Source organism: Lichenostomus cassidix, chromosome 5 (genome assembly GCF_008360975.1).
Source record: "Lichenostomus cassidix isolate B80296 chromosome 5, HeHo_3.0, whole genome shotgun sequence".
NCBI classification, from domain to species: Eukaryota; Metazoa; Chordata; class Aves; order Passeriformes; family Meliphagidae; genus Lichenostomus; species Lichenostomus cassidix.
This window is the reverse complement of record NC_139486.1, coordinates 58,415,478-58,434,709: the sequence shown is the minus strand read 5'-3', so window position 1 is coordinate 58,434,709 and position 19,232 is coordinate 58,415,478. Positions and strand designations below refer to the sequence as shown.

The window sequence follows — 19,232 nt, the reverse complement described above, 5'->3', positions numbered from 1 at the left end:
ACATATGAACTGTAAAAGTTCTTCCTCATGTTAGCTTGATAAATTAATCCCAAACTGCAAAAGTAACTCCATTCAGAGTAATTATCAGGATGCAAACATGAATCTATAAAAGTAATCTATAAGCTTAAAAGAAAGCATGCAATTGTAGTGAGCTACAGAATTGATTCCCAAACACTTTATAGCAGTCAGAAAACAGTCAGTTCCATGGATATATGAAAATTCTATCTATACCAAGAGAAAATGTCTCTTAAATTACCATAGAAATGAAATATTAAAATATGGAAATCAGTGAGATTTCAAGAGTTTGTGTCTTAGCAACACAAGGAAAAATCTTTATAGAAATGTTGAGTTTTTAAATTCACCTACTACATGCTTTAGCATGCTCCAAAATCTGCTTTCTAGACCTTCTCTATAGAGACTGACAGTTTCAAGAGAGATCATCATTTTTCTAGTGTCTGTGGCAAAATTCTCGCTGTGTTCAGTAAGGTCAGAAAATTTGTGAACAACTGGATTGCAAATGTTGAACAAGATGAATTTTGCATTGCAGAGCTTTAAGTTGTACAGAATGGCTCTTCTTGAGAGCTGAACTCAACAATTCTGTATACGTTGACTTTTCATGCTGTTTACATAAAAATTGATAGAAGATAAATAATTTTGGGTGCTGCTGGAAACATTTAATGCTCTTATTCAGACAACATTTTACACGAGAGAATCATCCTGTCTCACAACTTTTCTTGCAGATTTTAGAAATTAGTACGTTCAAAAGACATTTGATATCATCTTGCTATTTTGCACTTTGACAAGCTGCACAAGCATATATTCAACAAAATCCCTCACTGTAGATATGAAAAATTAACTTTATATTTTAATTAAACTTTGAAATTGTGTGTCTACCTCCTGTTTTGAATTAATCTGGTTCCAACTCCCTTGCATATTTTTATTAGATCCTTTATTATAACCACTGCAGGTCCAACCTCCTGCTCTGAAGCTTTGCCATTGCCATCACCACACTGGGTCACACAGCTTTGTAAAGGCATATTTTGAAAACCTTCATGGACAGATATTTCACCTCATTTTGGGTAACATGTTCTGGTGATGTCTTACCAACGCTGTAAAAACTTGTTATTGGTGCTCAATCTGAACCTCTCATGCCATCACATGTGGCTATTGTCACTAACCAGATCATTTAGCATTCCAAAGAGTTTAGTACTGTAATCTTTGCAAGTGATTTCCAAGTAGTTGTAGGCTCCTGGAACTCCTTAGTTCATTTTTTTCAATTAAATAAGCCTAGTTTATTCAACTTATCACAGTTGATATATTGCAGACCCCTAACCTTCTTGAGCAGCCTCCTATGGACCTCTTCCAATTTCCTGCCACCCTTCCTGAATTGAGTGGGTGTAAAGTGGGAAAGCTAGACACAAAATTGCAGATACAGCTGCACTCATGCCAAGTGAAGGGGATTAATAACGCTTTGATCTGCTGGCTACATTTCTCCTAAGGTTTCTTTATTTGTGATGCAAGTGCACAGTTGGATGGTGTTCAACATAATGCTTCCCATAACATTCAGCTCCTTTCTGCTAGAGCTGCTGCTCAGCCTGGATTGATGTATGGGGATTCTTTCAGGTGTAGTATTTTGCACTTGCTGAACCTCATGAGTTTCTTTTGGAGTAAGTTTGCTTTTCTTTCTGGGCAATAGTTAACACTGGCTGTAGTTAACTTTTGAGGTGGCTATATTTAAGGAAATAATTGGCATAAGACACTTTACATAGGTAAATTAGGTTTTAATTTAGGGTTCTATTTCATCTGGCTTTCTGAAAAGCACAGTGGAAGTAGAAAAAATAATTTAAAGCATGTCTTTCTCATAGCCTGTTCCAGTGGCAAAACAACTCAGTCCTCCTGTTCTTATAATTAAAAATTTTTACAAGTTTCAAATAATACAGATATTCACAAGGCTAGATGTATTTTATGAAGCAAAACCAAATCTTATTTCCTAATCTTTTCCGACAAAGGCTATCTCATGAAAAAGGATGTCTATCAAAGACAATTAATCTTACTGGAAAAACTAAAAACCTAAACCTTAAGTAAAAACTCTGTAAGATCAACCTTCATCTTTTAAGTTATTATTTTTGTTCTGTTGATTGTCAAGATAGAAGATTTTAGTCTAGTTCTGTTTGATCCAGATTTCTCCAGAATTTTCATCTTAGGAAAAAAATTATAAAAACTTATACAGAGATAAATGTGAGACTTAGCTTAATATAACTCAGTATTTCAAAAGAGAGTATTCATTAGACAGCAATTATGAGGGTAGATTTTTATTTCAATGAACTTCAGAGCCAAAGAAGCCTGTGCATATAGACTAAAATGTATGCATTTCCTATGTATCTTAGCCATCAATTCTTAATTGTTCTGTTATCTCCACTCTAAAACATCTTCCAGCTGGACCAATCTCTCCTTATTTACTGAAGAATTATCTTTCTAGATCCTCATATGATCATATTTTACAATTATGCAGTTTAGTCAGTTGACAGTGTGAAGGGTTTAATTCAAAATACCTTTATAGAGGTATTTTTTCTTCTCTTTGCAGACCTTAACCCCAGCTGTCTTACCTGCAGTTCCATGCATATATAGCATCTACTGTTAAGAACAAGAGCTTTATAATTATATATAATTTTCTAGTCTCAGAATTTAATCCTTGTATAGGGTTTCTGAGCACTGCTTTATCCTGTCTTTCTCTTCCCATCATTCTGTGTATTAATAGTGTCAATGAAATCTACTTGAATTCAGGAGTTCTGTCAGTCTTTGTGGAGGATTGTGGACCAGGAATTAGAAGGATGGCCCTGAGTACCAGGCACCTGACAGCTTCTTTTCCAAGAGTGAGCATGATAATCTGTTTCATCTGTAATTTAACTTAAGAGCACCTCTTCTTCCCCTCTGCATTTTGTAATTATTATCATTGGAGAGCCAGTAATGGCCCTCTTTTATTTTGTGCTGGTAAGAGAAGGAGCATAATGTATGCTGCTCTTCTACTTCACAGGCAAATCAAAAAGTGTCAGCCAAGGTTTCTCAAAGAAATAGATCTGCCCTAGAACCTGACAAAGGTTTAGACCATGACAGTGGAAAAACTATATTTGCTTTTTGCAGACTGCATATGTTTATTAACTACTAAGTTTATAGTCTGTATTATACTTTTTTTTTTCTTTTTTCCTGGGTGACTCTTAAGCTATAGAATTGGTTTTAATCTCTATGAATCCACTCTACTGTCTATATTAGAGCTCAAAAGGACTTTATTCTGCCTCTTCTTTTAGCATGCTTTTAGTTTGCCAGCACTTGTTGATCAGCAAGAGTCAGCTGGCTGACTTACTCTGCCATGGAACATCTATAGTGCTGTATCTCAGCAGGAAAAAGCTGTTCCCAGCTGTTCTTCTGAAATTGTAGGAGTGCAGAGGAATGCCTCATCTATTATCTCCAGTGTGCAGAGAGTGACTGGAGATGGAGAAATGAGTAGGATACACAGCACTATAGCTTCTGCATCTTTTCCTGAACTAACAACAAACCTTCTGCAAATGTTCCAAACCAACCCAAAATGTGGTCAGCTATCCTGGAGAGGTAAGTTTATTTTTTTTCCCCTTATGGTATCAATTGGACTTGTCAGCTGTGTGTTATGTAAGAGTGATATCTGTTATACTCTAAAAAAGGGTGCTGGGGAATACCTTGCAACTTAGGACAATTTGTATTTTGACTGCCTTTCTATAAGAGCTGTGCATGGACTGGTGGTTTATATGTGGTTGTTTAATATGTTCTCATAGCGGAGAAACATTCTTATAAAATAAAGTGTGTATTCGTCTTGGTAGCTTAACTACAGTGATATAGACAAAGTAGTACAACTCTATAGTACAGACTGGCCTGTAGTAAGGGGTGGCAGTTATGTAATTTTTTTAGCAGATGGTATACTTCAAGCCCCAGTCAGCTATGGGGGAAGTTCTGCCTTTACTACCAGAGGAAATCTGTTGTACATATAGCACACAAATGGAGCCACAAACTTGGAAGGAATGCTATAACCTGTGCTAGTTAGGTGACTGAATTAACTTCTGATGAGTAAATGATGTTTGTATCCCTACATGAAGAAGAGGAGATAGATACCGCTAGATGAAGGCTGGAGTGTTTGACTGAACGAGTTTAGGAGAATAAAAAATCCCTCTCAAGATTATTGTGGTAGGAAAAAAAAAAAGCCTAAAAAAACGGAACCCAAAACATTCTATAGGAACTGACTGTTATCATAAAAGTCACTCAGAATGCAGAGAGAATAACGTTTGCAGAGAGAGACAAGGGAAGACATAAAGACCTTTTAAGTACAAATCTTCTGTCATCTGGAATGAGCCACTTGGCGTACACTGTAGAGAAAGGGGAAATTACAACACGAATAGCATTGGAAAGGTCCACACCAGGCTTGAATATGAAATTCAGTGTCTTGTAAAAAACTTATCTCCAGTTAAGGCTGAGACTCTAAATTCTATAAAATCCATAGAAACAAATAAGGCTGGTGATGTAACTCCGGGGCACGGTGCGAGGATGGCGATGGAGGTGATGTCACACGAACTTAACTCACAGCGCTGAGATTTCAGTGCAGCTGTTACCGAGCAAAGGAGGGGCAATTCTCACTTCACCTCACCAGGAGCACCTGCTGTCCGCTCAGCGGAGCCCAGGGCGCAGGAAGGCAAGAGGAGCAGCCCAGCCCAGTCGGTGACAGCGCTGGCGCTGTCGCTGTCCCCAGCGGGCGGCAGGCGGGCTCTCCCGGGCACCATGCCGCTCCGCGGGCTGCGGGCGGAGGGACAGCGCTGGCTCCTCGCCCGCCCCTCGCCTTAGCCCCTCGGCTCTGCTCTGCCTTCCTTCCCTCCCCGCCGGGCGCCATTCCCTCCGCCCCCGCTGCGCGGCAGGCCCGCCGGGCCGCACCGCTGCCTCCCCGCCCTTCAGCGCCGCACCGCCGGGCTGGCAGCTGCCGGGCTGCTCTCCGCCGCGATGGTTCACCACTCGGGCTCCATCCAGTCCTTCCGGCAGCAGAAAGGTCAGTGCGGAGCGCGGCGCTCAGCGCGGGGCCCGCAGGTGCGCAGGATGCGCGGGGCTCTGCCCGCGGTGCCGGGTGTGCTGTGGGCTCGGCTGGGCTGTGCCCGCGGTGCCGGGTGTGCTGTGGGTTCGGCTGGGCTCGGCTGGGCTCTGCCCGCGGTGCCGGTGTGTGCTGTGGGCTCGGCTGGGCTCTGCCCGCGGTGCCGGTGTGTGCTGTGGGCTCGGCTGGGCTGTGCCCGCGGTGCCGGTGTGTGCTGTGGGCTCGGCTGGGCTCTGCCCGCGGTGCCGGTGTGTGCTGTGGGGTCATCTGGGCTGTGGGCTCGGCTGGGCTCTCCCCCCGATGCCGGTGTGTGCTGTGGGCTCGGCTGGGCTGTGGGCTCGGCTGGGCTCTCCCCACGATGCCGGTGTGTGCTTGTGGGCTCGGCTGGGCTCTCCCCGCGGTGTTCGCTCCGCTCTGCAGGCGCGCTGATGCTCTCGGCTGCTTTAGCGGCTGTCAAATAATGCGGCTGCGGGGAAGGGAGGATGCCCGGCGGTGTGGGGTGGCCGGGCCGGGCCGCAAACCTCTCCGCACCTCAAACCTGTCCGCACCTCCCCGCTCCGGCCTCACCCGAGCCGGCCAGGTTCGCCTTGCCGAAAGGCAGTGCTGCTCTGGTTCTGTTCGGTTCGGTTGTACAGGTGAATCTAGAGCGGCCGTGGTACACACAGGTCGTTCTCCCTCCGGAGTTCGCTGCTGTTGTCGCTAGGTTTGTTTCAGGCTTTATTCTTCATGTCATCCTGTTATCCAAGCGAAAAAGTAGAGGAATGTTAGCTGTAATTGTGAGCGAGGCTCTGGTACTATAAATGCAAATACAACTTAGGTTCAATCTATGCGTTGGGTTGTTTGTATTGGATTTTAATTGCCAAAGAAAAGCTCTTCACTGGGCAGGAAATGTAAATTTCCAGTTGTGGTTGCTATCACTTTAAAACCTGTCTTGTGTTCGTGTTTGAAAAGAGGTAATTCCCTCAATGAACTTCATTTATTTTTTCTTGATCCTGGAACCAATATTTTTACTACATTTTTTTTCTCTCAAATTCTACTTTGATGGATTAGATGAACCAAGATTTCTCTTGCTTTGTTCTCTTTCGGTCATTAACAAACTTTTTTTTTACTCTTATAGTGCAGTATGTCATAAATTATGATAGGAAATGGTATTCTTTATACATAAATCATGAGGTCACTTATTGGATTTTGCCTCATTCAAGTCTTTCTCTTTGAATGGTTAGTTGAAAATAAATAATTCAGAGCACTTATTCCAATCTAGTAATGCCATAATAAATTTACTTCCTTGCTGTAGAGGTTTTCCATTTAATGCCAGTCTTGTGTGCAGCAATGAGTGGTGCTGTCTCAGACTGTAAAAAGTCTAGTTTGGTCGGGTTCTAAGATAATTAATTAGCATAAAAACATCTTTTTACAACTGTCAAGTCAACATTTATAACAGCATCAGATGATGCTGTTGAAACCACAGTGTTAATCCTTACTTTTCCATAAGAAAATATCTACATTACAGTAATGATTAGCAAACTCCAGAATGGTTGTCAAGACCCTTCAAGAAAAAATGCAGTTGTTCTGTAATAATCTTTAAAAAACCTTCCCCAAAACTAACTTCCAGTGTTCTAGTTCAACTTGAACTACGTTCAGGTTCTTTGCCTTGCGATTTATGAAACTCTGTTTGCACAAGTCATAAAACTTTGTAATAACTAAACGAGTTTTGCCAGTTACTTTTTGAGAAGCAGATTGTTCTCTTTATTCCTGAAGAAATCCTGATTAAGCTACCTTGCCAGTCACCAGGCTTTTTTAAAGAGAGGATACTGTTGTGGAGCTATGTAAGCTGTACAGTATTAACTAATGTGAGTATGGCTTTCCCAGACTTCTGAAATGCAGTGTGATATGTACAAAATGTGCCTGAGTTCAGTCTCTGTTTTTCTCACCCTAAAGCTTTTAGGAATGGGGGAGGACAGCATGAAATCTTGATCAGAAGGTTACAGCAAAACTAAACATAAATCGTAATCAAGAATTCATCTTATCATGAGGTATTTAGAAGAAGCTGAGCATCTGGTGCTCTGAAGTTCATAGACATCAATCTGAGAAGCAAAAACATTCTTTTTCTTTTAATTTGCTGCTTTATATCAGTCTTCAATTTAAAATTTAATATTTTGGTTACTGTAATTTCTAACAATTGCTGAGACTGACTAAATGCATTGTTTATTTTCTAGCTGCTCACAAAATAGTGCCCTAAATTCCCTTTTTTTTACAGAATCTGTAGTAATCTTCATGAAATGGCCAACTGCCCATCACAGCTGTGCCTTGTATGCTTCACTTGCATTAAGACCAAGCTTCATTTCTTTGGGGGGAATTGAAAGGGCATTATTTTTATGGGGATCCTCAATCATATAGGAAAAATATACATCAGCAAATCTAATAGTTCCTGAAAACAAATAGAAAATAATGTTAAACTCTTCAGAAACAGAACTTGCCTATTGCCAGGTAACATAATATTCAAACTCACCTGCTAAAGAGGAGTGACTTCTAAAATGGGAGACAGAATAGGGTAGAGAGCATTTTTTTCCCTTGCCTACTCTGAGCACTTAGTTCTAGCTCAGAAGTTGCGGTTTCAGTACCACAGCGGTTTTTACAAGGTTAGGAAGAAAAAGAAGACGAAGTTCTATGGTCTCTTGGGTGTCTGGGAGCTTTCAAAAGGAAGGCGAAAAGAGAGGAAAAAAGTAATTATTTATATCCCAAGGATTTGTTGCTGTTCAGAGTTTAGATGTTTTTCTTTAATTTATCTTCCCCTTCTTGACAGAGTGAGGAGGTGTTCAGAGTGGGAGGTTGCTGCCATCATTTTGTCTTGCTCTTTGTTCAAATTGTGTATGCAGAGTGAAACCCTCAGTTTCAAAACCTGCAGCAGAGCTCAACGTAGTGTTTTATAAAAAGACACAGAAAGGGTTGAAAAAATGAATCTTATTCTTCTTCACCCCCACAATTCTTGTTCTACTTGTATCCAAAGATAATGTCTATTGAGAAGAGCAGTGTCCTAGAGGTAGACTAATCTGTGTCTCTGCACAGCAGTGTGTTAGATCTGTTTAGCCATCTGTATAGTATTTTCTGGCTATTTTTAACCTCTGCTTTGGCAGAAACTGCTTTTTTTCTGAAATTATTTTTCTCAGTAATATTTTCAGATAAAAACCATGTTATTAAATATATACCTTTTTATGTTTTACTTCTTCAAAAGGTGATGCAACCTATGATGTCTGAAGAGTCATGTCAGAGGAAAGGGAAAGAAATGTTTATTATTTACTAGTTGCTTCCCAACCATCCTTTATAAAAGATCTTCCTCAGACTTCAATATACATGTTTGTTTAAAACCAGTAAGTAACTAATAGTTATTCATAAATGAGAAATATGATAATGTTAAGAACAAAGATAATCTCTACAGATAATTTGTAGTTTAATAATTCCAGGGAAAGATAGCTAGTTAGGAATCACAATCTTTTCAATGCAGGACATAAAAATATATGGCAGCCTTATGGTAGAGTTTGCATTTTCCATTATATATGTGGGACAGGTGCTAAGCAATTCCTTGTTTTATTAGGGGACTCTACTGAAAACTTACATTCTTCAGAAGGAAAGGCAACCTAATTTGCAAGAGGCTCTTGTAACAGTTGCTTGGTGGTGAGTGGGTTTGAATAAACCTGTGTTTAGGTGCAGGTCAAGGCAATTATTATGCTTAAAATTTTAAATAACTAGGACTTTTGTCCTGATACACAGACTACAATTTCCTGCATACTTTGCTGGGTGCTTTTATTGACTATTGTTGGTTTTTAAATACTCCTATCAAAACTTTTGAATTAAAGGGGGGAACAAAAGTTGTTTGTGCCTTAAAATTTAGTTGCTTTCATCTTGATGTATGAGATTTAGGAATGTGGACTGGAGATTAAAATCCAGTGGCTAACTTGAGGTGGTTCTCATGCTTCAGGTCAAGGAGTTCAGTGTTCCCTGGCTCAATGAGGCAGGAAGGAGTTCACCAATTCAATACACATTAATTCTTTGGGAGTACTGATTTAGCCTCTCAAGGGATTTGTCTTGGACTAGCTTGAATTGGGACTGCTGAAGAAATCAGGGTTCTCCATAAAAGGTGTATTTCTAGGTGTATTCCAGTTCTGATCTGTGCCATGTGTTTAGTTTCATTTTATCTATTAGCCACTTGTAGTGTGGTTTAGAGGGATTGATGTTTGGCTTGAGAATCTCTAATAGCTCTGCCTTCATGGGGAGCTTGTTGCTCCATTAACTGTGTTTTCTAAATCACTCTGAGCTGCTTTGAGAACCACTGTTGCTGTAGAATAGAGCTTTTCGTTATGGTTGCCTAACTCTGATTTTAAGATCTTAATGACCTGCATTCTTAATAAAACAACTTGTGAAATTGATTTGCGTTTTGTGTGAATTTAAATGAGAATTTGTAAACATCACATTTTTATGTTGCGACAGAGTTTTCAGTATTCCAGAACTTGAACTTGTGATTAAGAATCTCAAGGACAATTCTCCAAGGATATTTGGTGCTACTGTGGCATGAGTGAACCTAGTAAGCTTCATAATCCAAAGAGACTGCTGAAGTTACTAGAAGATGGAATTCCAACATACAAAAATTTGAGACAATGTGACTCTTCGCTACTGTTCTCCAGACCAGAAAGGCCAAGTTTTCATGTCAGCGTGAATAAAGCAATTTTTTGGGCTCAGCTCTTCAGTTTTCATTCCAAGGAGCACTAACATATACAGAAAATTTCAAATTCATCCTCATCTTGACTCTGAAAGCTGAGAGCAGTGCAGCTATTAATTCAGCCCCTTAAAGCAATACCATATTTAAACAATGCTGCTTTAAATGCTCTTTCAGGACACTGAAAGGCAAGATCAATGTTTAATAAGGCTGTATTTGCTCTTTTTTTGCCTGATACTGCTGCTCAGCCTAGGATGCACTCCATCTTTTTTACTCAGACATCTTTGAAGGGCCCATAATGTCTTTTTATTCCAGATTATGCTGTTGTGGGTTGTAACTTCTAAAAAAATAGAGCTTTTTGAAAACAATCATTAAAGATGACATGTTAAACCTTATATTATGCAGGTGCATGAGTGCTGTAGAAATAAATCAGATTATTTTTTTCCACTGAATGAATATTTTAAATGAGAAAGCTAAGGATGAAATTTGGGGATGCTGCATAACTCTGACTACAGATAATGATGCTGTGATTAGATGTCTGAGCATTAACTTCCTACATTTTGATTTAAGTATGACTCGATATAGTAGTATGTGTGGACAAACCTTGGACCTATTCCAAAGCTTTTCAAAATTTCCTGAATAAGGACCTGTGAAAATAGGCAACCCTCGCCAACACTCATTTCCTTTAGAACTCTCATTGGTCATATTTCGTTGAGTATCACCACAAAATTGCAAGTTGTTGATCTGCCTTCATGTTTTGGTTTACGTTTTCTGCTTTTTGCAATTCTTGAAATCTGCCAAATGAGTATGATAAATGAAACAGCCCTGCTAGTTTATATTCTGTTGAATATTGGTAGTAGTGTTTTGAATATATCAATTTTTGTTGAAAAGTCTTGCACCAAAATCAGCACTAGATATTTTATAATTAGGGGTGTTTTAGAGTTCCAACAACTGTGAGAAACTGAAACATTGTCTTAGCTGCTATCAAGAGCCTTGCATTACAGTTAATGCAGATGGCTAAGTAGTAACTGGGAAAGTAATGAAAAAAATAGTTATCCATATTTTAGACAGTGTGTGATAGCAGAAGGTAGCTATGCTAAATTCACAAGTTTGCTGAGCAACATGAAGATTACTTGTTTTCTGCATTGGTCTGTCTAAGCTGAAGAGAGTGTCTGTGTTGTCTTGAGTCAAACATGCAATGAGGTTTGCAGAAAGCATTATACATGTGGTTACCCAGGTTACAAATCTTTACCCAACTTGTTCTGGAATTAGGTCAGTTCTATATATCCTACAGCATATGTTGCAGTAGGTTATTTATCAGACACAGGTGTAACTCAAAACCGAGCTGCAGTGTACAGCAATGTGTTTTAACAACTCTGAGCTACAATGAATGCAAATTCATCACTGTTTTCTCAGACAGATTCTGAGTCTGCCTCAATTTGGGTTATCATCTGGCTTGTGAGGGCTTTTAGCCAGTACAGTTACTTAAGGGAGGAATTGTTCATTTGTCTGGCTGGTGAGGTCACAGTTTCATTCACAATATGTTTGAGTATTTAAATAAGGTTTTGAAGAAACTGATACCATAAGTTATCCTTTTGAGTCATCTCTAATATTGATACATCAGGCAAATAGCAACACCTATCATGTAACTGTTTCATCTCCTTAAAGATAGGCTGTTCTGAGGGAGAAAAAAGATGCTGCAAAAGCATGCTGGATAGATTCCATCTCAGGAGAAGAAAGTGTAGTTTGAAGAGTATCTGCAGCAATCCCTTTTGAACAACAAATTGCCCCTGTTTGTGTGGTTTTCATTGATTTCTTTAGTAACACCATAGGATGAAGCCACACCTGATTTGTTGCGTCTTGTCTGCTATTCTTACTGGATTCCTGTGTAGCACCCTAGCTCAAAGATGCACAAACAAAGGAATTTAGAGCTTGCACAAATCTGCGTTGAAGAATTTGTGAGTACATCACAGTTACACAAGAGTTGTAGTTTGTCACGTATGCTCCAGATAGCTCCTGTGAGGATGGCAAGCTCTGGAGTTAGAATACGTTTGAAATGTCATACTCTATTCTCTGCTTGTCTGATTCAGTAGAATTACTCTTGCTCAAAAATTTCCTTACTCCCTACTGTTTGTTTGTTTAGTAGCTTCATCCATAGTATGTCTTTATAATCCAGAAGGTCTGATGTAGATGATATTTATGTTCTCTTATCTTTCTGGTGCATTAAACTGATGGGTGTTAGTGCTTTTAATGAATTAATTTTCCTGAATCATTAATATTTTTTTTTTTTGGTGGGAGGAGGAAGTCTGTTTTTATCTGTGGGCTATTTGGTTGTCAGTCCTTTAGCTTCCTTTTTGGTGTGGTTGTTTTAAAAGTAAATTAATTAATAGTATGAGGAAGTAGCAGCAAAAAAGCAAAGGAGAAGCAGACTACTGCAAAGGAGAAGCAGGCAGCTCTTAGAGTTTCCAGTATTTTTTTGAATGAGTTGAGAGATTATAGGGAGGAATATTTAAAGCACACACACACAAAAAGTTAAAAACCCCTGAGATATAGAGAGGTGTGTATTGATGAAGAGATATGGAAATAGTTGAAACATGGCAAAAAGTACTGCTGGATTTTGAATGATCTCAGTGAAGAGGACTGAAGACTTACAGTCCTCTTGTGTGGAAAACTTGCACTTAGTTGTTACATTTAATTATATAGATATATTTTTAAAGCATTCAATAAACATTTGTATATCTCTGAACGTCTGTCTTTTCCAGAGAAAGAGTTTTTCTATTTTCAAAATTATTTAGGTGAAATTCCACCGAGCAAGTCACACCTGAGGGACTTAGAATTGTTCACAATCAAATTTTTAAAAAGATCTTTGAAAGATGCAGGTGAGTGCTCTGTCAGGGTTTTTAATAGCACTTGGCTATCTGACAGGAATTTCAAGAAGTCATGTACCTAATGCTGCTCACAAAGCTTTGGAGTACCTTAAAAAGTTGACTGTAAGTACCTAAACCATTTTTTAAAACAGAAAATTCAATAGTTTCTTAAAAATACTAATTTGGACCTGAATAGCTGCCCCTGGTTCCATCTTTGATAGATGTGTTTGTTATATGGCCCAGAGCTAGCCCTGAATTCTGACTTGGGCAAGCTGCAAGCTTCAGCACAAGTTATCTAATCTCCTGAGCACCATTGGTAGATAGTGTGTGTGTTTGTTTGAAGCAGCTGCAAAATAAAGGTGTAAAAGCTATGGAACCCTGTCAGCAGCTCTCTGCAGCATATTCCAGACTGGAGAGTTCCCACCTAAGGATACAGGAGATGCCATTGGATGGAGGGGTAGAATAGTATCTGAAGACTGTGAAAGACTTGTTAGAGGAGGAATGACTTCAGGGAGAGAGAAATCAAGATGCTTTAGGATCATTGATTTACTACCAACACGAAAGGTTTCTGTAATATGCAAAAGCAAGGATTTTTCAGGGAACGTGATTATATAATAAGCAGATGCTGTTCATTCAGCAAGCACCAATGCATGGCTCTTGCTATTGTGAAATGCCTTGGTAGACAGAGTTCAGTAGAAAAAGGAGAAGGTTTTTCAGAAACATAAATAATCTAGAGGAATGAATGAATAGTAAAACGATGCTTAAACATGTTGCTGTTTAAAAATTCACACTATCAGGATATGCAGGACTTTGAAGTTCCTGTTCCGGAAATCCAGCATCTAATTAAAATGGAAAAACACAGTGGAAAAACAGCCTATCATTAAAAAAAGTAGTTATCATTTCTGCTGTCCTTCCTGAGCCATGGTTGGACTCAAAGATATTTCATGGTGATTGATTTGGTAATTCTCTTGAGCATACTTGAACTTAAATAAAACTTTTCCATAAAGGTGTAGTGGATATAGTCTGCACAGAAGCTCCACATACCCTCACTGATAACAGTGGGATTACAGTGGATGTACTGGAAATTCTGATTGGATTTGCTTTTATGGATTATTCCTTTATTAGCTGTGAATAAGAAATTATGCCTCTGGTATCTCGTTAGCAAATGTAAATAGTGAAGGAGGAGCAATTAATAAGATTACTTTAGTCATGCTCCAAAATTATAAAGAGAACAGACTATCAAGGTGAAAACAGTACTTGCCAGTCTTGACCCTGATCTGTATCTCCTGGTCCACATCTGAGGCATGAAACAAATACCTTTTGGGATATTACTCTGAATTAAATATAATGTGTTGCTAGGGAATAATCAAAACTTTTTTTTTTGTGCTCTTGGAAAGGAGCATCTCCAACTTTGTATTACTTTAACTTGTAGGAAATCTCAAAATAAACCTGAGATTGACTTATATTCAGTCTGAGGAATAAAAAAAATATTATGAAATGTGCATTCATAAATGCTTGTACTGTAATGGAAGGGTTTTCTTTAGAGAGGAAAATGACATTTTTCATGTCATGTTGACAAGTATCTGTTCATTAGTCTGGGCTGTTTTCCATCTTGGTTGCCACTTACAGCTTTATGTCCAATTTGGGCATGTTGGTTCTGGAGTGTTACCTGAGTGATAATGGCTAGTGCCATTATCTAGTTCATGTATTATCTATTAGACTTTATTAATTTCATACCTATGGCTACCATAGGTATTTGCTGTCAGACTTTTCTCCTTAAGCAGAAGGAATCCCTTGTTAAAGGGAAAAATAAGAGAACTGCTTTCAAAACAAGTATCCCTTTAATTTTGAAAAGTATTTACACCAGTCCTAAACTCTGTCTGAGGCTTTCTAATTTCCCTTTCAACTTTCCAGTGTTTTGTGTAGAAGATGATGCTGTTAGGAGCAGTGTAGGACAGATATCTGTTACTTTGTGCTTCTTGGAGCCCCTGCATGCACTTCTGAAGAGGCAGGGAGGGAATAAGTGGCTAAAAATAAGGTAATTTTTTTTTTTGAGTATGTGAATATATTGAATATGTGAAGCTGTTTCTTCTACTGCATTCATCTGGGGATTCTTTGCGTGACACCAGGGCCTTAAAATAGCCCATTTCTACATGGTTGTGAGATTTTTTTTTTTTAGTACATTTCCAGCATGCTTGTCAAGCTGTAAAATGTCCATTTATATTTTATATACCTGGTATATGTGTCCATACTTCAGAGAAGACAGCAGTTTTCAGTGCAAAGATGCTAGCCTCAAATCACCACTCTTACGATAATTATATGAGCATCAGTACTCAGAAAGAAATGAACAACAGCTGAATTCAAATCAGCAGCTTTGTCCAAAACATTTAATAGATTTTATCAAGGATATCCTCAAAGGGTATACTTTCATGAAAAGTACATTTAGTTAGACTTAGTTTGCTTTAGCCTCTTTTATCTTTGTTAGGGTAATTTCCTCTTCTTTTTTCTCTCTTCATTTGAAATTCACTGATTCAGGAGGTGAAGGGCTGCAGGGGAGAGGGCAACACTCCCTTTTGTTGCTATTGTCATTAATTTTTTACTCATTGTTAGGTGATTATTTAATAAAGTCTCCATTAGAAACTGTATTAATGTGGTTTTTGTTATGTGATGACTTTCCTATGCTGTTCTGCTCTTTATTTTATGTTTTCATTTTTTTGCTCATAATCCATCTTTTGTAGAAATAACGTTTTCCGCACTGATTCTGTTGAAATGCCATTTTGTACTTTGCTAAGTCACTGAAAAATGCTTTTTCCTAAAAATGGAATATAAATATTGGATGAGAATACGTTTTATGCTACACAATAATTGCTGAGTTACCGATTCTGTGAAGTCTCTTTTTTATTAATCCTTTCTAAAACTAGGCAGGTAGCAGATCAAAACTTATATTACTATTGCAAGCTTTCTGCAAGTGGTTGTGGATGTTACTGGATAAGTGAGCTTGACCATTTTTGACTTCTTATTGTCCCTTCTGTTCCCATATTTTGAACATTCATCATGAATGAATAAAAAAATCTTATGTCTTCATTCTGCTGTAGCTGCTCTATCAGCTTAACTCTTTACTCCCTCTTACTCTGAGAAAAGCTTCCAGAACTTTGTAAGAAATTAGGTCAGAAAATGTCTCCGGAGGCATCTAGACTAAAACTCTGCTCCAAGCAGCCTAACTTTGAAACTAGGTCAGATTGTGTAAAACCTTATCCAGTCAGGTTTTGAAAATCTGTTCCATTGTCCTCTCCATCTCTGTGTTTCAGTTCAGTGAGATGAATTATTCCCTTAGGACCAGTTGAAAATTTCTATGTTGCATCTTCTGGCTGTTCTCAGTTATCTTTTTGTTGAGTATCTGTGTCTCTCTCCCTTCTTTCTATAACTCCTTTTTTAAGCTAGTGGAGTTAGCTTCAAAGAGTGACCTGGATGTGCAGATAAATTGTTTCTTAGACTGCCCTGGTGAAGTGCTGCTTCCCCAGCTGCTCTTCCTGTTCCATGCCCTCTGGCTTCTTAACCATCTTTGTAACCCTGCACTCAACTGCCTCCAGCATGTTGAGGTGTCCTGTACAGAGGTGATACTGAAATCAGCTGGAAAATAACATTTTCTAACACAATTTGAAGCATTATAAAGCAGCTGTTCTTTATCAGCACTGGGCATGTTAGAAGGCTATCTATCTCCTTTAGTCTAACATGTGTGATGAGACTTTATGACAAAGTATTTATCCATCATAATCATACATATTCATTACGGTGTACCTCCTAGCTAATACATAAACTTCACTTTCTCAGAAGTCATTTGCATCCATCTGCCTCCTACAGGAAATCCTTTTATGGTCCTGGAGGGTCCTCTTAAGGGGTCTCTGGTGGTTGTATTCACTGAATGCTTCAATATTCCAGGCAGCCTTTCCTTGAACCATTTCTTTGGGCATGTGCTGTTGCTTCTGGTTACATAACCTGCCAAAAACCCCACTGTAGTTCTCTATTTCTCCACTGGTTGCAGGTATATTTATCATCCTGTGTGCATACCTTTGCATCCTTTTGTCTTCTTTACTAGTTAGTCTTGAAGCTCTCTTCAACAACTCCAGGAGAACTTAAAATTTATATTCTCTGTGTTATTTATTGGGGCACCCCAAAACTGAATGTTGTTGGAGATGTGGCTGCAGGAGAGTAAACTAGAGAGGAGTAAATTCTTCCCTTAACCTTCTAGCTTCATACTCGTCAAAGTAGCTCAAGAAGGAATCAGCCTTTGTTTCTGCACTGCTGACCTCACTGGGAGTCAACCTGTTGTGAGGTGCAGTGCCAGTTATTAAAGCAATTAGCCACTGCCATGAATTTCTAAATTGTTCTGTTTGTTTCACCAATGAAGTGAGGAGGAAACTGTTCAAAAGAAGTATGCACAGTTCTATGGGTTGGTGTGAATGGTTTGGCTGCTGGAGTGGTTGATGTTTGTCTTGAGAAGCAAAAGCTTGTGAAGTATTTGGATAGGTAATAGGTCTTCTATGAAACTTCGATTTCAAGGCTCCAAACACTGAATGCCTTCTAACATGGAATCCTGGCTGTAATGGGAAGATCCTACAGGCACAGATAACTCCAAGAAGGGCAGATCACCAGCTGTAGATGAGCTGTGCTATTTTAATTTACCTTCAACCTGATACACTGAATAAATTGGGCCTAACAACCTGCTCTCACTAAAATAACTATTATCAAGTCATGTGTCCTACTAGTAGAAAAACAAAAAGAGAAGAAATCCTTACCTTCCCTAAAGCAGCCTTTCAAAGGTTTGGGGTTTTTCTGGGGGGTGGGAGGGTGGAAAAGATGCTGATGGAAGACTTTTCCATCAGTGTGACAATTTGTCAGTCAGGAGTAAGACTCTAGCAGTGATGTCAGTAGTTCAGAAAACAGTGCTTAGGGCAAGTGGGCCACCCTCCTGCAGTGAAATACAGAAATGTGCAGAGTTTACAGACAGAGCTTTGGAAAAAGCTTTAGGCAACTGAGTATACCAAAGAGGACTGATTACACTGAACAAAAGCAGCTGGTGAGCCCCAGGAGATGTGAGATATATGTCTGTAACCACTGTCATTTCCCTGTGTGTGCAAAGCAAGATGATGTAGGTGTCTTTAGATGCAAGGCAGAATTACATACTGAAGTTTTCCACAGGAAATCTTTCTTTTCCCCTAAATCTTTTTACTTGCTTTTTTTTTTTTTTTTACAGTTCATATTTCAACATAATTAATTGAAAGCTTGAGGCACTAGTAAACCACTCTATTAGTGTCTATGAAACACACCTAGGATTCACATCATTTAAGAGAATATTAATGACTAAACCAGAAGTTGTAGTTATCCTTTTAAGTATGTTTGAAAGAAAAGGAAACCTTTGTACACAGACTGTTTTTAATGATGAATGTTAGCACTGATTCTATTGAACTTGTTGTTTTACTGGAGTTTTACAAGAATTTTTTTTATTTCTTTTTCAGTCAGATCAGGATTTCACTTGATACAATTTTTAAAAGAAATCCAACCTTTAATGTATTGAATGAGTTTCCAAATCACATGTGTAATGTCCATTGTTATGACAGTGGTTCAGTGAAGGCAGGGAATATCTTACATCTGCTTTGAAGTTCCATTTATTAAGCATTCAAAAATAAATCTGCTTATTTGCATTCAGTGACCATTCCGTCCTCTGGTCCTGACTGAAGATCTCCAAGAAAATTTCAATTCTTTAAATATGAGCTTTCTTGGCACTGCTTCTTCCAATCTTGTTTGACAAAAGATGTAGAGTGCAAACTATTTTTCATTCAGCCATTTTTTTTTGTAGCAAAACCAGACACTTTTAAGAAGTTTAAATTTTAGAGTAGCAGCACACTGAAGACTCTTTTTATCTCCTGTTTTTACTTTAGAAGTCCTTTTCCTTTAACTTAAAAATAGAGGCAAAGAATTTTTTCAATTTAAAGAAAATTTTCAGACAACGATGGGTGATTTCCATTGTTCATGTGTAACACAAAAAGCAGATTTTAAATCAGGTGAAAGAAATATGTAATTTCTTTTTTCAGGGTAGTAGCTCTACATCCCCTATGTAACATTATGCACAGCCTAGTTCTAAATGGCATTGTCAGAGCTGTAGAATAGAAAGGTGATCTTTTACAACTGCTTCCTTAAAATTCTGTATTAATATTATAGGAAAACATGGTGCTTCTGGTCTGTTTTAAGAGGCTATTCCTGTAAGGTTGTTTTTTTTTTTTCTGGTAAGATAGGCTATATTTTTCATTGCCCTCAAGTATCTATGCTTCAGTAGCTAGCCCAGCAAGAAAGTAACCAAGATGAACTGTTCTCATGATAAGAGTGTTTCTGATGATAATGTGCAAAGGTTTTCTGTCAGCAGAATGTAATTCACTTAGTGTCTTGAAAGAACTTTTGAGATCAAATGTGGAAAGATTGTGGAGACAGCTGGAATCACTGCAGCAGAAAATGTTTAATCTCTTGGCTTCTTTGCAAATATCAAGTAAGTTTAATTTTT

General features: G+C 38.6%; 1 protein-coding gene across 3 annotated transcripts in view; it reads left to right on the top strand.

Annotated features, from left to right (window-relative positions):
• ANO3 (anoctamin 3) overlaps positions 1-19,232 on the top strand; it is a 228,487-nt gene that overhangs the window by 105,859 nt on the left and 103,396 nt on the right. The window contains exon 1 of one of the 3 annotated variants that reach the window (XM_085063269.1): positions 4,697-5,062. The exons of the other annotated variants lie outside the window; for them this stretch is intronic. Coding sequence (XP_084919395.1) covers positions 5,017-5,062 — 46 coding nt within the window. The 5' untranslated portion in view covers positions 4,697-5,016. Of the gene's footprint in view, positions 1-4,696; positions 5,063-19,232 lie in introns of those variants that run through there. 3 annotated transcript variants of the gene reach the window in all.